Source organism: Sphaerodactylus townsendi, linkage group LG01, assembly GCF_021028975.2.
Source record: "Sphaerodactylus townsendi isolate TG3544 linkage group LG01, MPM_Stown_v2.3, whole genome shotgun sequence".
Taxonomy (NCBI): domain Eukaryota; kingdom Metazoa; phylum Chordata; class Lepidosauria; order Squamata; family Sphaerodactylidae; genus Sphaerodactylus; species Sphaerodactylus townsendi.
This window is the reverse complement of record NC_059425.1, coordinates 186,883,191-186,898,389: the sequence shown is the minus strand read 5'-3', so window position 1 is coordinate 186,898,389 and position 15,199 is coordinate 186,883,191. Positions and strand designations below refer to the sequence as shown.

General features: G+C 49.5%; 1 protein-coding gene across 1 annotated transcript in view; it reads right to left on the bottom strand.

Moving 5' to 3' along the window:
- Nucleotides 1-184: 184 nt before the first annotated feature.
- The window catches only part of LOC125438210 (phosphatidylinositol 4-phosphate 5-kinase type-1 gamma-like), a 118,524-nt gene continuing 103,509 nt past the window's right edge, over nucleotides 185-15,199 (bottom strand). Inside the window, 7 exon segments of the mRNA XM_048506478.1 lie at nucleotides 185-445; nucleotides 1,437-1,485; nucleotides 2,398-2,481; nucleotides 3,740-3,945; nucleotides 9,603-9,902; nucleotides 14,289-14,441; nucleotides 14,648-14,765. Coding sequence (XP_048362435.1) covers nucleotides 185-445; nucleotides 1,437-1,485; nucleotides 2,398-2,481; nucleotides 3,740-3,945; nucleotides 9,603-9,902; nucleotides 14,289-14,441; nucleotides 14,648-14,765 — 1,171 coding nt within the window.

Sequence of the window (15,199 nt, the reverse complement as noted above, 5' to 3'; positions counted from 1 at the left end):
CCTTCCTTAATTATTTGACTAATTGGTTGGGTGAAATGTTTACGGTCGCACAAGCGCTGCACGTGACAGCAGGCTCGATTCCAGAAGCACTGACCGTTTAAGGAGCTGAGGAACTCCCAAAACCACGGTAAACCCTTTCGACGAGAATTCAGAACGTGCTTCTTTCAGTGAGCATCTAACAGACCTATGCAGACAACATGCCTCCTGCAGTCAATACTACTGGTGGCCACCTGGGGACAAAAAACTCCGCTCCCCATTTAATTTGGCGCCTGGTTTTCGAAACCGAATCAAAGTTTTGGTCCAAATTCTGTTCAGTGCAGAGCAAGGTTTTCAGAAGCGGGATGTCCAATCTCTCCTGCCTTGCCCCTCTGGGGCACGAGGCAGGGTCTGCAGTAGAAGGATCGGTGAAAAGTGACTCCACCAAACTGTACAGGTAATAAGTGACCTGTTTAGGTGAACCGCACAGGTAACAAGTGAGAGTCAGCATGGTGTAATGGTTAAGAGCAGGTGGATTCTAATCGGGAGAACTGGGTTTGATTCCCCACTCCTCCACCTGAGTGGCAGAGGCTTATCTGGTGAACCAGATGTGTTTCCGCACTCGTACATTCCTGCCGGGTGACCCTGGGCTAGTCACAGTTCTTCACAACTCTCTAAGCCCCACCTACCTCATCAGGTGTCTGTTGTGGGGAGAGGAAGGGAAAGGAGCTTGCAAGCCACCTTGAGTCTCCTTACAGGACAGAAAGGTGGGGTATAAATCCAAACTACTCCTCCTCCTCTTCTTCTTCTTACCAAACTGAACTGCGAAAAAAAGACCCCCACCCTCTCTACTGCAGGAAGTGCTTTAAGAACATAAGAACTAGCCTGCTGGATCAGACCAGAGTCCATCTAGTCCAGCACTCTGCTACTCGCAGTGGCCCACTAGATGCCTTTGGGAGCTCACATGCAGGAGGTGAAAGCTGTGGCCTTTTGCTGCTGCTTCTGCTCCTGAGCACCTGGTCTGCTCAGGCATTTTCTTTCTGCCATTGGAAGTTAGAAACCAGCCTGAACCCACACTTCCTGCAAAACGTTTGGACATTGCACAAAACCAGGGTTTACACATCAGGTCAAATGCAACAAAGACAGCCATTGGTCAAGGCAAACCGATGTTTGAGTAATCGTCTGTAAGCCAAACTCCAGTTCCTCAACCTGCAACTGTGGCGAAAACCCATGGTGGTTTTGCAACATGTCTGAGCAAAGGCCGTGAGAAGGACAAACGGTCTCCAAACTCAAACCCTCCCATCTTGTTTTTAATTCCGACACGACTTGCGTCAAAGGACGCGCAAGATTTGCGTGCGTGGCAGAACCCGATTCCGAGAAGCCGAAGAGGCCCCAAAGGATACGGGCGCTGTCCAGCCCCTCAACAATTCTGCCTGGTTTGGTGTTCGCCTACAACTTACCCCATCGTGAACGAGCGCCTTCCACGTATGTTCCAGCTTCTTGATAAACCTAAATTGCCGGGGAGGCCGGGGGCAGGGGCAGGGAGGAAAGACAGACACAGATGAACAAAATGCAGATTTGAACTGACCCCAATTCAGATGATATCCCCCAACCCTCCTACAAGCAAAAGGGGTGGGAAACTTCAGCAGATGTGTAAAGCTTCCTTTCAAAGACGTATCACAGGAACACAGTGGGATTTCAATGTATTGTCGAAGGCTTTCACGGCCGGATTCAACTGGTTGTGGTGGGTTTTCTGGGCTGTGTGGCCGTGGTCTGGTAAATATGGTTCCTAATGTTTTGCCTGCATCTGTGGCTGGCATCTTCAGAGGTGTATCACAGAGAGAAGTCTGTTACACACTACGTCCAGTGAGAAGGGAATGTTTTAGTGGGGTATTCCTCACCCTGGGACATGGACAATATATTGCATTTTTTTTCTGCTAATGTTTTCTTTTCTTTTTAATTAAAATGTATGTTTGTTTTGCTTTTTTATACCAATAAAATATTTTTTTTAAAAAAAGGAATGGATCACAGGGACAGATTTAAAAAAGCAGATCTACTTAACCCTACGTAACCAGGAGAGCCCTGCACAAAAGGACCCTTTTTCACTCTGTCCTCAACAGGAGTTGCCAAAATGCTTTCTACCCTTCTGCAAGACAGGTATTCCACAGATTAGGGCAAAAAGCCTGCAAGTGAGCTGAAGTGAGCAACGTTTGCTGGAAGTGAAAGCAAGCAGAGCTTTATAGGGACGTGCAAGTACCTTGAACTCGAGGTCAGAGATAGACTGGTGGTGGTTTCAGAACCAGTGAGAAACGTTCGTAACAGCTCATACTGGTAAGCAAACGAGTTGAAGTTTCCAGGCAGTCTTCAAGGGGAGCTCCACACACAGCATATTGTGGTAGACTAGCCACAGGGTAAACCTACCTGTAGGACTGGAGTATGTCTATGATGCCCACGTGCAAAAGCAAGCGCTCCCCTTTGCCGTTTACGGCTGGAATGCCGCCCATCCTGAAAAGAAGACACCAGACAAATAATGACACACTCTTGCAAAATCCCCTATATGGAGCAACAATCACTTCGCGGCCACCAGAAAAGGAAGTTTTTATCACACCCTTTCCTTTCTTCCACTTATTATTTAAAAATATGTTTATTAAATCTACTAGAAACTGGCAACATTCTATAACATTCAATGTGCTTATAATTTTAAAAGTAAGTACATTTTCCCATGATTTACAACTATTTTAACAAGTGGCATAAGATGCACAGATGCACAGGAGCAGCAATGGCGAAGGAGGTTAAGAGCTCGTGTATCCAATCTGGAGGAACCGGGTTTGATTCCCCGCTCTGCCGCCTGAGCTGTGGAGGCTTCTCTGGGGAATTTAGATTAGCCTGTGCACTCCCACACACGCCAGCTGGGTGACCTTGGGCTAGTCACAGCTTCTCAGAACTCTCTCAGCCCCACCTACCACACAGGGTGTTTGTTGTGAGGGGGGAAGGGCAAGGAGATTGTAAGCCCCTTTGAGTCTCCTTACAGTAGAGAAAGGGGGGATATAAATCCAAACTCTTCTTATAATTATTATTATTGAAAACAGAAGCACATTTGCCTAGCCAAGAGGTGGATGCCAGTTCAAACATTTTTCATCTTCCACCTGAAGGACAGAGTTGGACACCTCTGGGTTAGAGCGACAGAGCAGGATCTGGAAGGCCCAGGATCAAACCCGCTCTCAGCCAAGAAATCCCCCGATAACTTTGGGCTAGACATACATACACAAACAAGCACATGCACACAGCCTGTCTAACCTATTTCGCAGGGTTTTTCTAAAGATCGTGGAAAGGGAGTACCGCATACAATGCTCTTAAGAGCAGCAGTGGCGTAGTGGTTAAGGAGCAGGTATACTCTAATCTGGAGGAATCGGGTTTGATTCCCCGCTCTGCCGCCTGAGCTGTGGAGGCTTATCTGGGGAATTCAGATTAGCCTGTGCACTCCCACACACGCCAGCTGAGTGACCTTGGGCTAGTCACAGCTTCTCGGAGCTCTCTCAGTCCCACCTACCTCACAGGGTGTTTGTTGTGAGGGGGGAAGGGCAAGGAGATTGTAAGCCCCTTCGAGTCTTCTATAGGAGAGAAAGGGGGGATATAAATCCAACTCTTCTTCTTCTTGAAGGTGAGTTGGGTAAAAACGGACCGACAGACCTACAAGTAGTGATATCTGAGCAGTGCCCACCACCACACAAATGGCACAGTTTAAGCCAGCGTTTCCACTTACGTGTCGTCTGTCTCGATGGCCTCTCCCCGGGCCGCCCCGCCCTGGATAGACTCCATTGCAGTCGAGTACAGCGCCTTCTGGCCCACAGGCCGCTTCTCGTCGGAGACACTCTGGGCTCCGTCAGCCTGCCGTTCCCGTTCCAGCTGGTCGATATTATGGACGCCCAGGAGCAGGCTGTAGTCCATGATTTTGAAGCTTTCAAGCACCTGAGCATAAGAACATAAGAAAGAGCCTGTTGGATCAGACCAGAGTCCATCTAGTCCAGCACTCTGCTACTCGCAGTGGCCCACCAGATGCCTTGGGGAGCTCTCATGCAGGATGTGGAAGCAATGGCCTTCTGCTGCTGCTGCTGCTGCTCCCGAGCACCTGGTCTGCTAAGGCCTTTGCAACCTCAGATCAAGGAGGATCAAGATTGGTAGCCACAGATCAACTTCTCCTCCTTAAATCTGTCCAAGCCCCCTTTAAAGCAGCGACAGTTGTGTTTGGCAAAAGCAAAACGAGAAGAATTAGTGGAAATATCAGTCTGGATTTACAGCTTACAGAAGGCGATGCCACAATAAACATGCTTGTCTTTAAGGCGCCAGAAGACCCTCTACTATGGGGGATTCCACAGACTAACCCCATGACTTGAGAAATGTGTCCAGGTCGCAACACAGCCAGGGATTGCGAGTGCGAGATGTAGAGACAACTTGGCTCATCCAAGACCCCCCCAAGGTCATGACTAGCCGGAGTAGATGGATATGTAGGATCCTTAACAGCTTATTATTTTTTTTTTTAATAGATAGAAATTAACGATGTAGAAAAAAAAGAAAAGGTACTGGAATCAAATTGTAACAGTTAAATCTAGAAGAAGAAGAGTTTGGATTTATATCCCCCCTTTCTCTCCTGCAGGAGACTCAAAGGGGCTTACAATCTCCTTGCCCTTCCCCCCTCACAACAAACACCCTGTGAGGTGGGTGGGGCTGAGAGAGCTCCGAGAAGCTGTGACTAGCCCAAGGTCACCCAGCTGGCGTGTGTGGGAGTGCACAGGCTAATCTGAATTCATGAGAAGCCTCCACGGCTCAGGCGGCAGAGCTGGGAATCAAGTACAGTTCCCTCCAGATTAGATACCGCGGGCTCTCTCTTTCTCAACCTCCTACGCCACTGCTGCTCCTAGAGACTAAGAGAGGGAGCAAAGTTGCACACATAACATTATGCAAAAAATAAATAAATAAAAAACCCAATTACCAGTATTGACAATGCTTAATATGAATTCTAATAATGTAAAGTATACAAAACATTAAGAAATGATTACTGTTATACCCATCCAGAATGTTTCTTACAACATAAAAGTTGTATTGACGTATTATAATTTCTTATAATGTGATTAATTATTGGTCTATTTCCCTTTAAACCTCTTTTCAATCCCACATAAAACATATCATAAATGTTACTGGCAATTTAGATGCATCATTTCATCAATATTACTTCACTTATTCTTTTTTGCGACATTTAAGCATTAGCGTTCGGGAAGCGAGGATTGTGAGTGCTACACTCAGAGGCGTAGCTGGGCCAGAGTGCGCCCGGTGCACACTCTGTGTTTTACACACACACTTGTTGCAGCCTGCCCCTCCATCCCCCCCATCTTAATTCAGTCTGGAAAGGCAGCCTGTTCCTTCAGGCTGAAAACGGCCTGGTGGGAACTACACTTCCCATGAGACACTGGGGCTCACAATGTCTTCTGGGAAGTATAGTTCCCACAGGTCATTTTCAGCCTGAAGAGAACAGGCCGCTTCTGTACTGTTTCACTAAGGTAAGTGGAGGGGGGGCCATGGGGGGATTTTCCACACCGCCGCCGCCGCCCCCCCCAGACGCACTCCAGGTGCAACATGCAACCCTCCGCCCCCGCCCCCTGGAAGCTCTGCCTCTGGCTATACTCCCTCTCCAGCAGTAGCAGAGGGACAAACAGGGAGGCAACCCACAGGGGAAAAGGGAGGCAGAGAACTGAACAGAGCCCCTCTCCTGCCTCTGCAAGATACTGGGCTGCAGGTCCAGCTCTGAGCCAGCTGAGAAGAACTCTAAACCCTCAGAGCACTTTTGGCCACCGAGCGGACAACCCACCAGGAACAGAAACCTGCCCACACAGACGACGTTAGTGGGCTTCCGTTTAGCAGCCAAGAGCAGGTCCAAACCTGCACAGAGGAACCAGAGTTTCCCAGTCTGGCCCTTCTGCAGCCGGAAGGAGAAGAATAATTTGGATTTATAACCTGCCTTCCTTGACCATAAGGAGTGCCTTTATATCAGAAGAGAAGATGTGTTTGGATTTATACCCCACCTTTCTCTCCTGTAAGGAGTTTCAAGGCAGCTTACAAACTCCTTTCCCTTCCTCTCCCCTCAACAGGCACCTCCTGAGGTAGGTGAGGCTGAGAAAGTTATAAGGGAACTGTGACTGGCCCACAGTTACCCAGAAGGCTTCATGTGCAGGAGTGGGGAATCAGGGCCAATTCTCCACCGCTCTTAACCACTGCACCACACTGGTTCTTAGGCACGAATCTGTACAGGCAAAACCTTCAAGTACTCAAGAAACCTGAATGGAGGAGTGGTCTTTTTGAAACTGTAAGACACCAGCCTAGTCTTCAAGGCATACATTCTCTCTGCCAGACAGGGGTACCAATATGCTGAAGATACAGAGGCAGGAAAGCCCAGAACATCAACTTGGACAAAGTGGAGGCTGGACGAAAAAGCAGTGAGGTACCCCAACTTCTGGGGCCCCCAAAGAATTGGACGTTTCTGCAGACTCCATGGATGGATCGAAATCACCAGATGAAGATAAAGATTGAAAAATATGTGGAATTGGAAAGAAAGGTGTTACTTAAATGGTATAGAACCCCAATACAACTAGCCTACATGATCAAAAGACTAAGCCCAAAATGTTGGCACTGTGGAGAAAAAGGAGCATATTATACTCATATGTGGATAGAATGTAAAGCGGTAAAAAAAGTTTTGGGAGAATATTTTGAAATATGTAGAACAGTAAAAGTACAAATTGATGTAAACAATGATTTATTAATTGTGGGGATAATAGACGATATAAGAGTGAACAGAAATTTGGAACCAATGTATAAAATAATGATTAGAGCAGCACACGCAGTGTTGGCGTTGGGATGGAAAGATAACAAGAACTAGACAGTCTCAAAATGGTTGGAATACATTTGGGAACAAATTCAGTTAGAGATTTTTGAGAGACTGGCAAAAAATACACTATGGCAAGAGAAACTAGAAGATATTATGAAGCTATGGACATTGTATGAAAAATGGATGGGAGAAGCCGGATTTAAGGAAGAACTATGGAACAAGAGAATAAGAAGAATGAACCTTCTGCTGCTTGCTTGAAATAATTAATGGAAAAGAGGGGGGTGAAAAAGGAAAAATGTATAGTTGGAACAAACATATTGAATGTAACAAATGTAATATTCTATACAATAAAAAATTATTTAAAAAAAGAAATCACCAGATGAAAGCAGGGTTGCCCATCGTCGCAGCTTTTCCCTCAGCTGCATTCTCACCTGAGGTGAAAGACACCTCTGCCTCTCACTTGCCTTGAAAATCCCCTTGCAGGGGTCGCCGTAAGTTGGCTGCCACTTGGCACGCTGGACACGCACAATGACAAAAACTGGAGAGAATGACTCTTCACTGTCCTCTTGTGGAGAGCCACAAGACTGCACAAGAGAGATAAAGGGAAGGCGGGGAGGGGGTCTTCCCAGGGAGGTCACAGCAAACTCTCTGCAGCTATAACTAGCACAGGCGAAGCTACAAGGGGACGGGGGTGCGCCCAGAGGTGGGATCCAGCAGGTTCTCACAGGTTCCCGAGAGTAGGTTACTAATTATTGGTGTGTGCCGAGAGGGGGTTACTAATGGGTGATTTTGCCACGGGATTTTTGCCTTCGTTACGCCCCTCCTCTCAGCAGTAGCGCGCAGAACTCGAAGCAGTCTAGCAGGAGGTGCACCGGCGTGCGTGGCAGCCTGCGCCTGCGCGCATTCGTTTCCCACCCAAGGACCGGCGCAGCGGCTGCGTCCTTGCCACAGCCCCACCCAGCAATGCCCCACCCCCGAGATGCCCGGCCACGCCCCCGTCGTGCCCCACCCAGCTCCATTGGTGCTATGCCACTGTTTGAATCCCACCGCCATGGGAACCTGTTACTAAAATTTTTGGATCCTACCATTGGGTGCGCCTCGCACCAGGCGCATGCCTGGGGGCAGAAAATTGCCCCCAACCCCTCCACCCCACGATCCACCCTTCACGGCCCCCCCATTTACCTTAGTTCTTAGTTTCAGGTTTAGTTTCGGGCTGAAAAGCAGCCTGTTCTGTTCAGGCGGAAATGGGCCCTTGTGGGAACTACACTACCCAGGAGACCTTGCGAGCCCCAAGGGCTCCGGGGTAGTGTAGTTCCCACCCGGACATTTTTCAGCCTGAACTGAACAGGCCGCTTTTCAGCCTGAAACTAAGAATTAAGGTAAGTGGGCGGAGCAGAGGGGGCTGCAGGGGGCCGGGCAGGAGCGGAGCCGGGGGGGGGGGCGGAAAACACAGGGTCCACCCCAGGCACAGTTTGGCCCAGCTATGCCTCTGATAACCAGTGGTGCCTTGACCCTCAAGACAAGGAATCGGGGTTCAAAGCAAGAAAGGAGGCTTCCAACTCCCTTCCTACAAGTGCAGATTAGGTTCCAAGCCCCCGGTCTGTTCTAACAACAGATTCCAGAGGCCCTGGGGGTCAAGCCCAGGTTCCAAGGGCCAAGCAGAGCCACCCACTCAGAAATCCCCCTCCAATGCCCCGCTCAAGAGGCAGGGAAGTATCTATGAGGCTGGCCCCAAATCTCCTCAAAGCAGCAAACTATGCTATTTCCTTTCCTTTTTAAATCCTAGCCTGCTTCGGCCACATCTTTCTTCCACAAAGAGCCTGATTCCTGGTGGCTAGAGAACCCCACTGTTTGGAACACTGGAGGCAGAGAAGGTGGGTGAGCAACATCCAGTCTAAAGAGTCAAGGATCCACAGGGACCATAAGGAGCCACACTCAGATCACTCTGTCCCTCCATGATGCGGCTGGCCTCTACCCGGGCCAGGGCTTTTACGGCCCTGGCCCCTGCCTGGTGGAACGCTCTTCCTCCATCTGTTGGGGCCCTGCGGGACCTCAGGGAGTTCCGCAGGGCCTGTAAAACCGAGCTGTTCCACCGGGCCTTAGGTGAGGCTGGCCGCTGAGTCCGCCCTTCTTTGTTGCTCCTTACAGCTCCATATGTCATCTGCTGATTGAATATCGGCCAGTCCCCTCCCGGGGGGTTAATGCCGGACATCATCTACTTATTTTAATTGTGGAAGATTACTGCTGTTAGTGTTTTAATGTTTAATTTATTTATTGTTTTAATTGAAACTATTTGATGTATTTAAGATTGTTTTGTGAACCGCCCTGAGCCCTTCGGGGGTAGGGCGGTCTATTAAATTAAATTGAATTAATAATAATAATAATAATAATAATAATAATAATAATAATAATAATAATAATAATAATAATAATAAGAAGAAGAAGAAGGAGGAGGAGGAGGAGGAGGAGGAGGAGGAGGAGGAGGAGGAGGAGGAGGAGGAGGAGGAGGAGGAGGAGGAGGAGGAGGAGGAGAAGGAGGAGAAGGAGGAGGAGAAGGAGAAGAAGGAGAAGAAGGAGAAGAAGAAGGAGAAGAAGAAGAAGCTGCTGATGGATGGCAAAGGAGGTGTACACAAAAGTGGGGAAAGGGACATTTGCTTCTCCGCCTACTGAGTTCGCATTTGCTAGAACGCAGATCTGGGCGTGAAAATGGTGGTTGCTGGTTGGCAAACCCGACCCTCCATTTCCTTACCAAGCAGTCCCTCTGCAAGGTTTTCACCAGAGCGCTGAAGGTATCTGTATCCAGCATGATGCCTTCTGGCATGTCCTGCATGAAATCCAGATCCTTGTAGGTGGGGCTAGACTTCTCCTTCTCCTTCTTGGACGCCCGGCGCTTATAGGTGGAGCCCTTCAGGTCGTATTTCAGGTGCATCTTCACCACCCGGGGAAGGATGTTGTTCATCACCACGACCCGGATGTTCTTGCCTCCGGACTGAACGCAATAGAGGCCGTAGAACTTGGGCAGCAGCGTCCGCGGATTCTGGTTCAAGTTCTGTTGCGGGGGGGACGAAACACACAGAAGGACAGGGAAAGAAGGTCACTGGTCAGGCGTGGCAAGGGGTCACTGCACAAACACAGAAATGTGGGGCTTGGTTTCCAAGCCAGGTTTGAAGCATCCCATTGATCTCACATTTTACAGCTAAGAAACAATCATAAGAACATAAGAACAAGCCAGCTGGATCAGACCAGAGTCCATCTAGTCCAGCTCTCTGCTACTCACAGTAGCCCACCAGGTGCCCCTGGGAGCTCAGCGTTCTGCGGCTGTTGCTCCCGAGCACCTGGGCTGTTAAGGCATTTGCAATCTCAGATCAAAGAGGATCAAGATTGGTAGCCACAGATCGACTTCTCCTCCATAAATCTGTCCAAGCCCTTTTTAAAGCTATCCAGGTTAGTGGCCATCACCACCTCCTGTGGCAGCATATTCCAAACACCAATCACACGTTGCGTGAAGAAGTGTTTCCTTTTATTAGTCCTAATTCTTCCCCCCAGCATTTTCAATGAATGCCCCCTGGTTCTAGTATTGTGAGAAAGAGAGAAAAATGTCTCTCTGTCAACACTTTCTACCCCGTGCATAATTTTATAGACTATAGATTTTATAGACTATAATTTTATAGACTATAGATTATATGCATAATCAAGACGCAAGTCCCTTTTCATACAAGGTGTGTATAACAGGGCCAAACAAAAACAAAACAATGTATTGCTGAAGGCTTTCGCAGGTGGAATCAACTGGCCGTTGGGGGTTTTCCGGGTTGTGCAGCTGTGGTCTGATAGCTTTTGCCCCTAATGTTTCACCCGCGGATGCATGTCACGGTGAGATGAGTTTGGTGCCACGCAGAGAAACACAGCCTGTCGTGACACGCCTCTGAAGATGCCAGCCATAGATGCGGGCAAAATGTTAGGGAGCAAAAACTACCAGACCACGGCCACCCAGCCCGGAAAACCCACGACAGCCAAAAACAAAACACCCACAAGACTTAGGTTATGAAGCTGGTGTCAAAGCACAGAGATAATAGTATCAACAGAAACACATAAAGTCAGTTGCAAAAACACTGGCAGAACCGGGATATCATGAATTGTCGAAGGCTTTCACGGCCGGAGTCAACTGGTTGTGGTGGGTTTTCCAGGCTGCGTGGCCGTGGTCTGGTGGGTCTTGTTCCTAACGTTTCGCCTGCATCTGTGGCTGGCATCTTCTGAGGTTTATCACAGAGGGAAGTCTGTTACACACTGTGTCCAGAGAGAAGGGAATGTTTGGGGTATATATTGTCCAAGTCCCAGGGTGGAGAACTAATCAGTAAGTGTTTGGGTGGATTGGTTCCCCGCCCTGGGACATGGACAATATATACCCCAAACATTCCCTTCTCTCTGGACACAGTGTGTAACAGACTTCTCTCTGTGATACACCTCTGAAGATGCCAGCCACAGATGCAGGCGAAACGTTAGGAACAAGATCCACCAGACCACGGCCATGTCGCCTGGAAAAACCCACCACAACCAGGACATCATGAATTCCATACGCATAGGAGGGAAAAAACCACAAGGCAACCATCATAACACCTGAGTGTGAGCAAGCTTTTGTGCGTGTTTTGCAGGTTTCCCTCCTCCAGGGAGCAGCAGTGGCGTAGGAGGTTAAGAGCTCGTGTATCTAATCTGGAGGAACCGGGATTGATTCCCAGCTCTGCCGCCTGAGCTGTGGAGGCTTATCTGGGGAATTCAGATTAGCCTGTGCACTCCCACACACACCAGCTGGGTGACCTTGGGCTAGTCACAGCTTCTGAGAGCTCTCTCAGCCCCACCTACCTCACAGGGTGTTTGTTGTGAGGGGGGAAGGGCAAGGAGATTATGTGCCCCTTTGAGTCTCCTGTAGGAGAGAAAGGGGGGATATAAATCCAAACTCTTCTTCTTCTTCTTCCTGCTGAAGAAAGCGACAGATTCTCAGCTTCCTGGTGAAGAAAGCGACAGATTCTCAGCTTAGGATTCACTGACAGCTAGAGAGATGAATTTGAAGCTAGACAAACAATGCTTGATGAAACATTAGAAGCACCAGGTAAGCTTCTGGCGATAAGATGAGGTTTCAGCGTGGATGACCCCTTCAGCTGTCTCCCTGCCCTGCACTAGAACAGAGGAATTATATAATGCAAGCAAGGGTGACTGTAGCTAGTTATAAGGGATGGCTAGGGCTTGGAGAGTACAGCTTGGCATGACGCCGCATTTTTGGTGTGCCCTGAATACACGCACAACAGGCAATTGCCAAAGAAGCTGAAAGAAACCAGGAGAAGAAGAAGAGTTTGGATTTATATCCCCCCTTTCTCTCCTGCAGGAGACTCAAAGGGGCTGACAATCTCCTTGCCCTTCCCCCCTCACAACAAACACCCTGTGAGGTAGGTGGGGCTGAGAGAGCTCCCAGAAGCTGTGACTAGCCCAAGGTCACCCAGCTGGCGTGTGTGGGAGTGCACAGGCTAATCTGAATTCCCCAGATGAGCCTCCACGGCTCAGGCGGCAGAGCTGGGAATCAAACCCGGTTCCTCCAGATTAGATACACGAGCTCTTAACCTGCTACGCCACTGCTGCTCCTAGAGAGAAGGTACAACCAGTCTGCGGCACGTTTCAAAATGCTACGGAAGACGGACTCAGCCTCACTTAAGAGGTCGCATTCCAGCATTTGGGTGGGCTGGGTTCATTTTAATAGATTATCGCCTTCACAGTTTTTGTTGGCAATAGCTGCACTTTGACCCTTAGACAAACTGAGGCCACACACACAGAATAATGCACTTTTAATCCTCTTTCCGTTCACTTTGAAGCTGGATTTTACCAAAATAGCAAAATTCACTTTCAAATAATTGTGAAAATGGATTGAATGTGCATTATTCTGTATGTGCGGAAGGGGCCTAAGACAAATTCACTCTACCGAGATACAAATCTGCGTTTAAGTACTACTGCTAGGGATGAGCTAGACCAGGGGTAGGGAACCTGCGGCTCGAGAGCCGCATGCGGCTCTTCTGCCCTTGCACTGCGGCTCCACGAGCCAAGCCGCTGGCCCCATCCTTACCCGCCCTGCAGGCAACAGGGCGGGCGCACCAACTGCCCACGGCCAGCTGGGCCGCGCCGCGGGCTTCCCCTCTCGCCTGCCCCGTGGGAGTGGGGCAGGCGCTTTCCCGGCGGCCGGTGAGGCTGAGCCGCTGGCCCCATCCTTGCCCGCCCTGCAGGCAGCAGGGCGGACGCATCCACACGCTTCTCAAAATGAGCGGAGTAAAAGGTAAAAAAAACCAATATATACAGTGTTATCTTTATTTTAAATGTCAAAAATTATTTGCGGCTCCAAGTGTTTTCTTTTCCCATGGAAAACGGGTCCAAATGGCTCTTTGAGTGTTAAAGGTTCCCTACCCCGGAGCTAGAGGGACAGGCTGCGCCTTAACACAGCAGTCAAGGTGACAGCTTAGTGGCTATGACCCCAAGCTGCAGGCAGAAGCACCTGGTTCAAATCTTACCCATGCAAAAGGTAGCCAACTGTCTGGAGCAAAACAAGGGTCCTGTCACTTTAAGAGGGGTTGATGGGCTATGATTTATCAGGGGCAGGTATTCCCATGGAAAGGATCAGCTGCCCAATTCCAACCATCAGGCCATCTGAAAGCCTCTTTCCAGAGATCCTGGTGTAACCAAACACCTGCAGCAGGGGTCTGCAACCTGCGGCTCTCCAGATGTTCATTCCCATCAGCCCCTGCCACCATGGCCAATTTGAGAACACAGTGCAGTCAGAGGAGGCTGCTCCAGAGGAAGAACTCCTAGCCCTTCCTTCTTGATGACATGCAGGAGGAGGACCCTGCAGATCCTTCTAGGGAATCCAGTGATGAGCCAGCTGTGCATAGGAGGCAGAAGCAGAGGCAGCTGCTGCAGAAGCAAAGGAATGCTCATCTGGCAGCAAGATATGGGAGAATAGAATGGCAGCAAGATATGGGAGTATCTACATCTGATGAGGATTAACTCCTTGCAGAATCCCAACGCCTGGGGCAAGGCTCTCTATATAAGCCTTGCTGTGAGCCTGATTTTGCCTGGGTGCAGCAAGTGTGTTTCCTATTGCTTCCGCGTGCCTGGTCTACTGCTGAGCTCCAGCCTGTTTGCCTGATCTCCTGTGCCGTGACCTGCTCGACTGTGGCCTTATAGCAATTGTTCTTTCTCAGCCCACTGTCTGCCTTGCAATGAAGGTGCTGATAATCTTTGTAACAAGGTTGTCATGGTACTTTGAGACGATGCTGATCAAAGACAACACTCCTTGCCAGTTGCTCTTTGTTTCAACTTCAACGCTGGGCAGGTGGGGCAAGAGGAGAGACCCTTTTTTGCTCTAGACCACCGGCAACCAGGAAACCGTTCTGCCACGCACCATGTAATATCCTGGGAGGAGCTTCTGAAGGAATTCTGCCTCTTTGTGCATCACGGTCTTGATGATGAACTCGTCGTCGCTCGTGACGTAGAAGAGGGAGCCGCTGGCCCCCGGGTTGGACAGCTCAATGAGAGGTTCGTTGCACAAGGAATACTGAAGGGAAGGAAGGAAAGAAGGGAAGGAAGGAAAGAAGGAAAGAATGTTGAAGATGTACGCAGGCAGTAAACAACGTCAACGAGAAGGTGGCCTCCCCCCCGCCACCCGTGCAGCTGGCCTGTACAAACCACAGGCTGCCTTGGCCGCGTGTCCCGGGACTGGTTTTAGTTGGCAAAGGGTCAGGGAGGGGGAGCCGCGCTTACCAAATAATCGTCCGGGCGAATGCCGAAAAGCTCTCGGAAATATCGAAAAGCCACAGGCGCGTAGGTTTTGAATCGGAAGTCGGGATAGTGATGGGCGGGTGTGAGGTTGCTGCCTTCGCTGGAAGGAGAACAGGGCAAGAGAAAGAGGCACAATGACACTTCGGATTAACCGACGTTATTTCCACATGACCCCAAACTGGATGTCCCGGGTTAGCCTGATCTTGTCAGGTTTTGGAAGCCAAGCAGGGTTGGTCTTGCTTATCGATGGGAGATTGTCTACCAAGGAAGTCGCTAGGCAAAGAGAGGCAATGGCAAACCACCATCTCTTGCCTGGGAAACCCTATGGCAGTGGTTCTCAACCTGTGGGCTGCGACCCCTTTGGGGGTCGAACGACCCTTTCACAGGGGTCACCTAAGACTCTCTGCATCTGTGTTCTCCATCTGAAAAATGGATACATGTTAGGGTTGGGGGTCACCACAACATGAGGATCTGTATTAAAGGGTCACGGCATTAGGAAGGTTGAGAACCACTGCCTAAGACTCTCTGCATCAG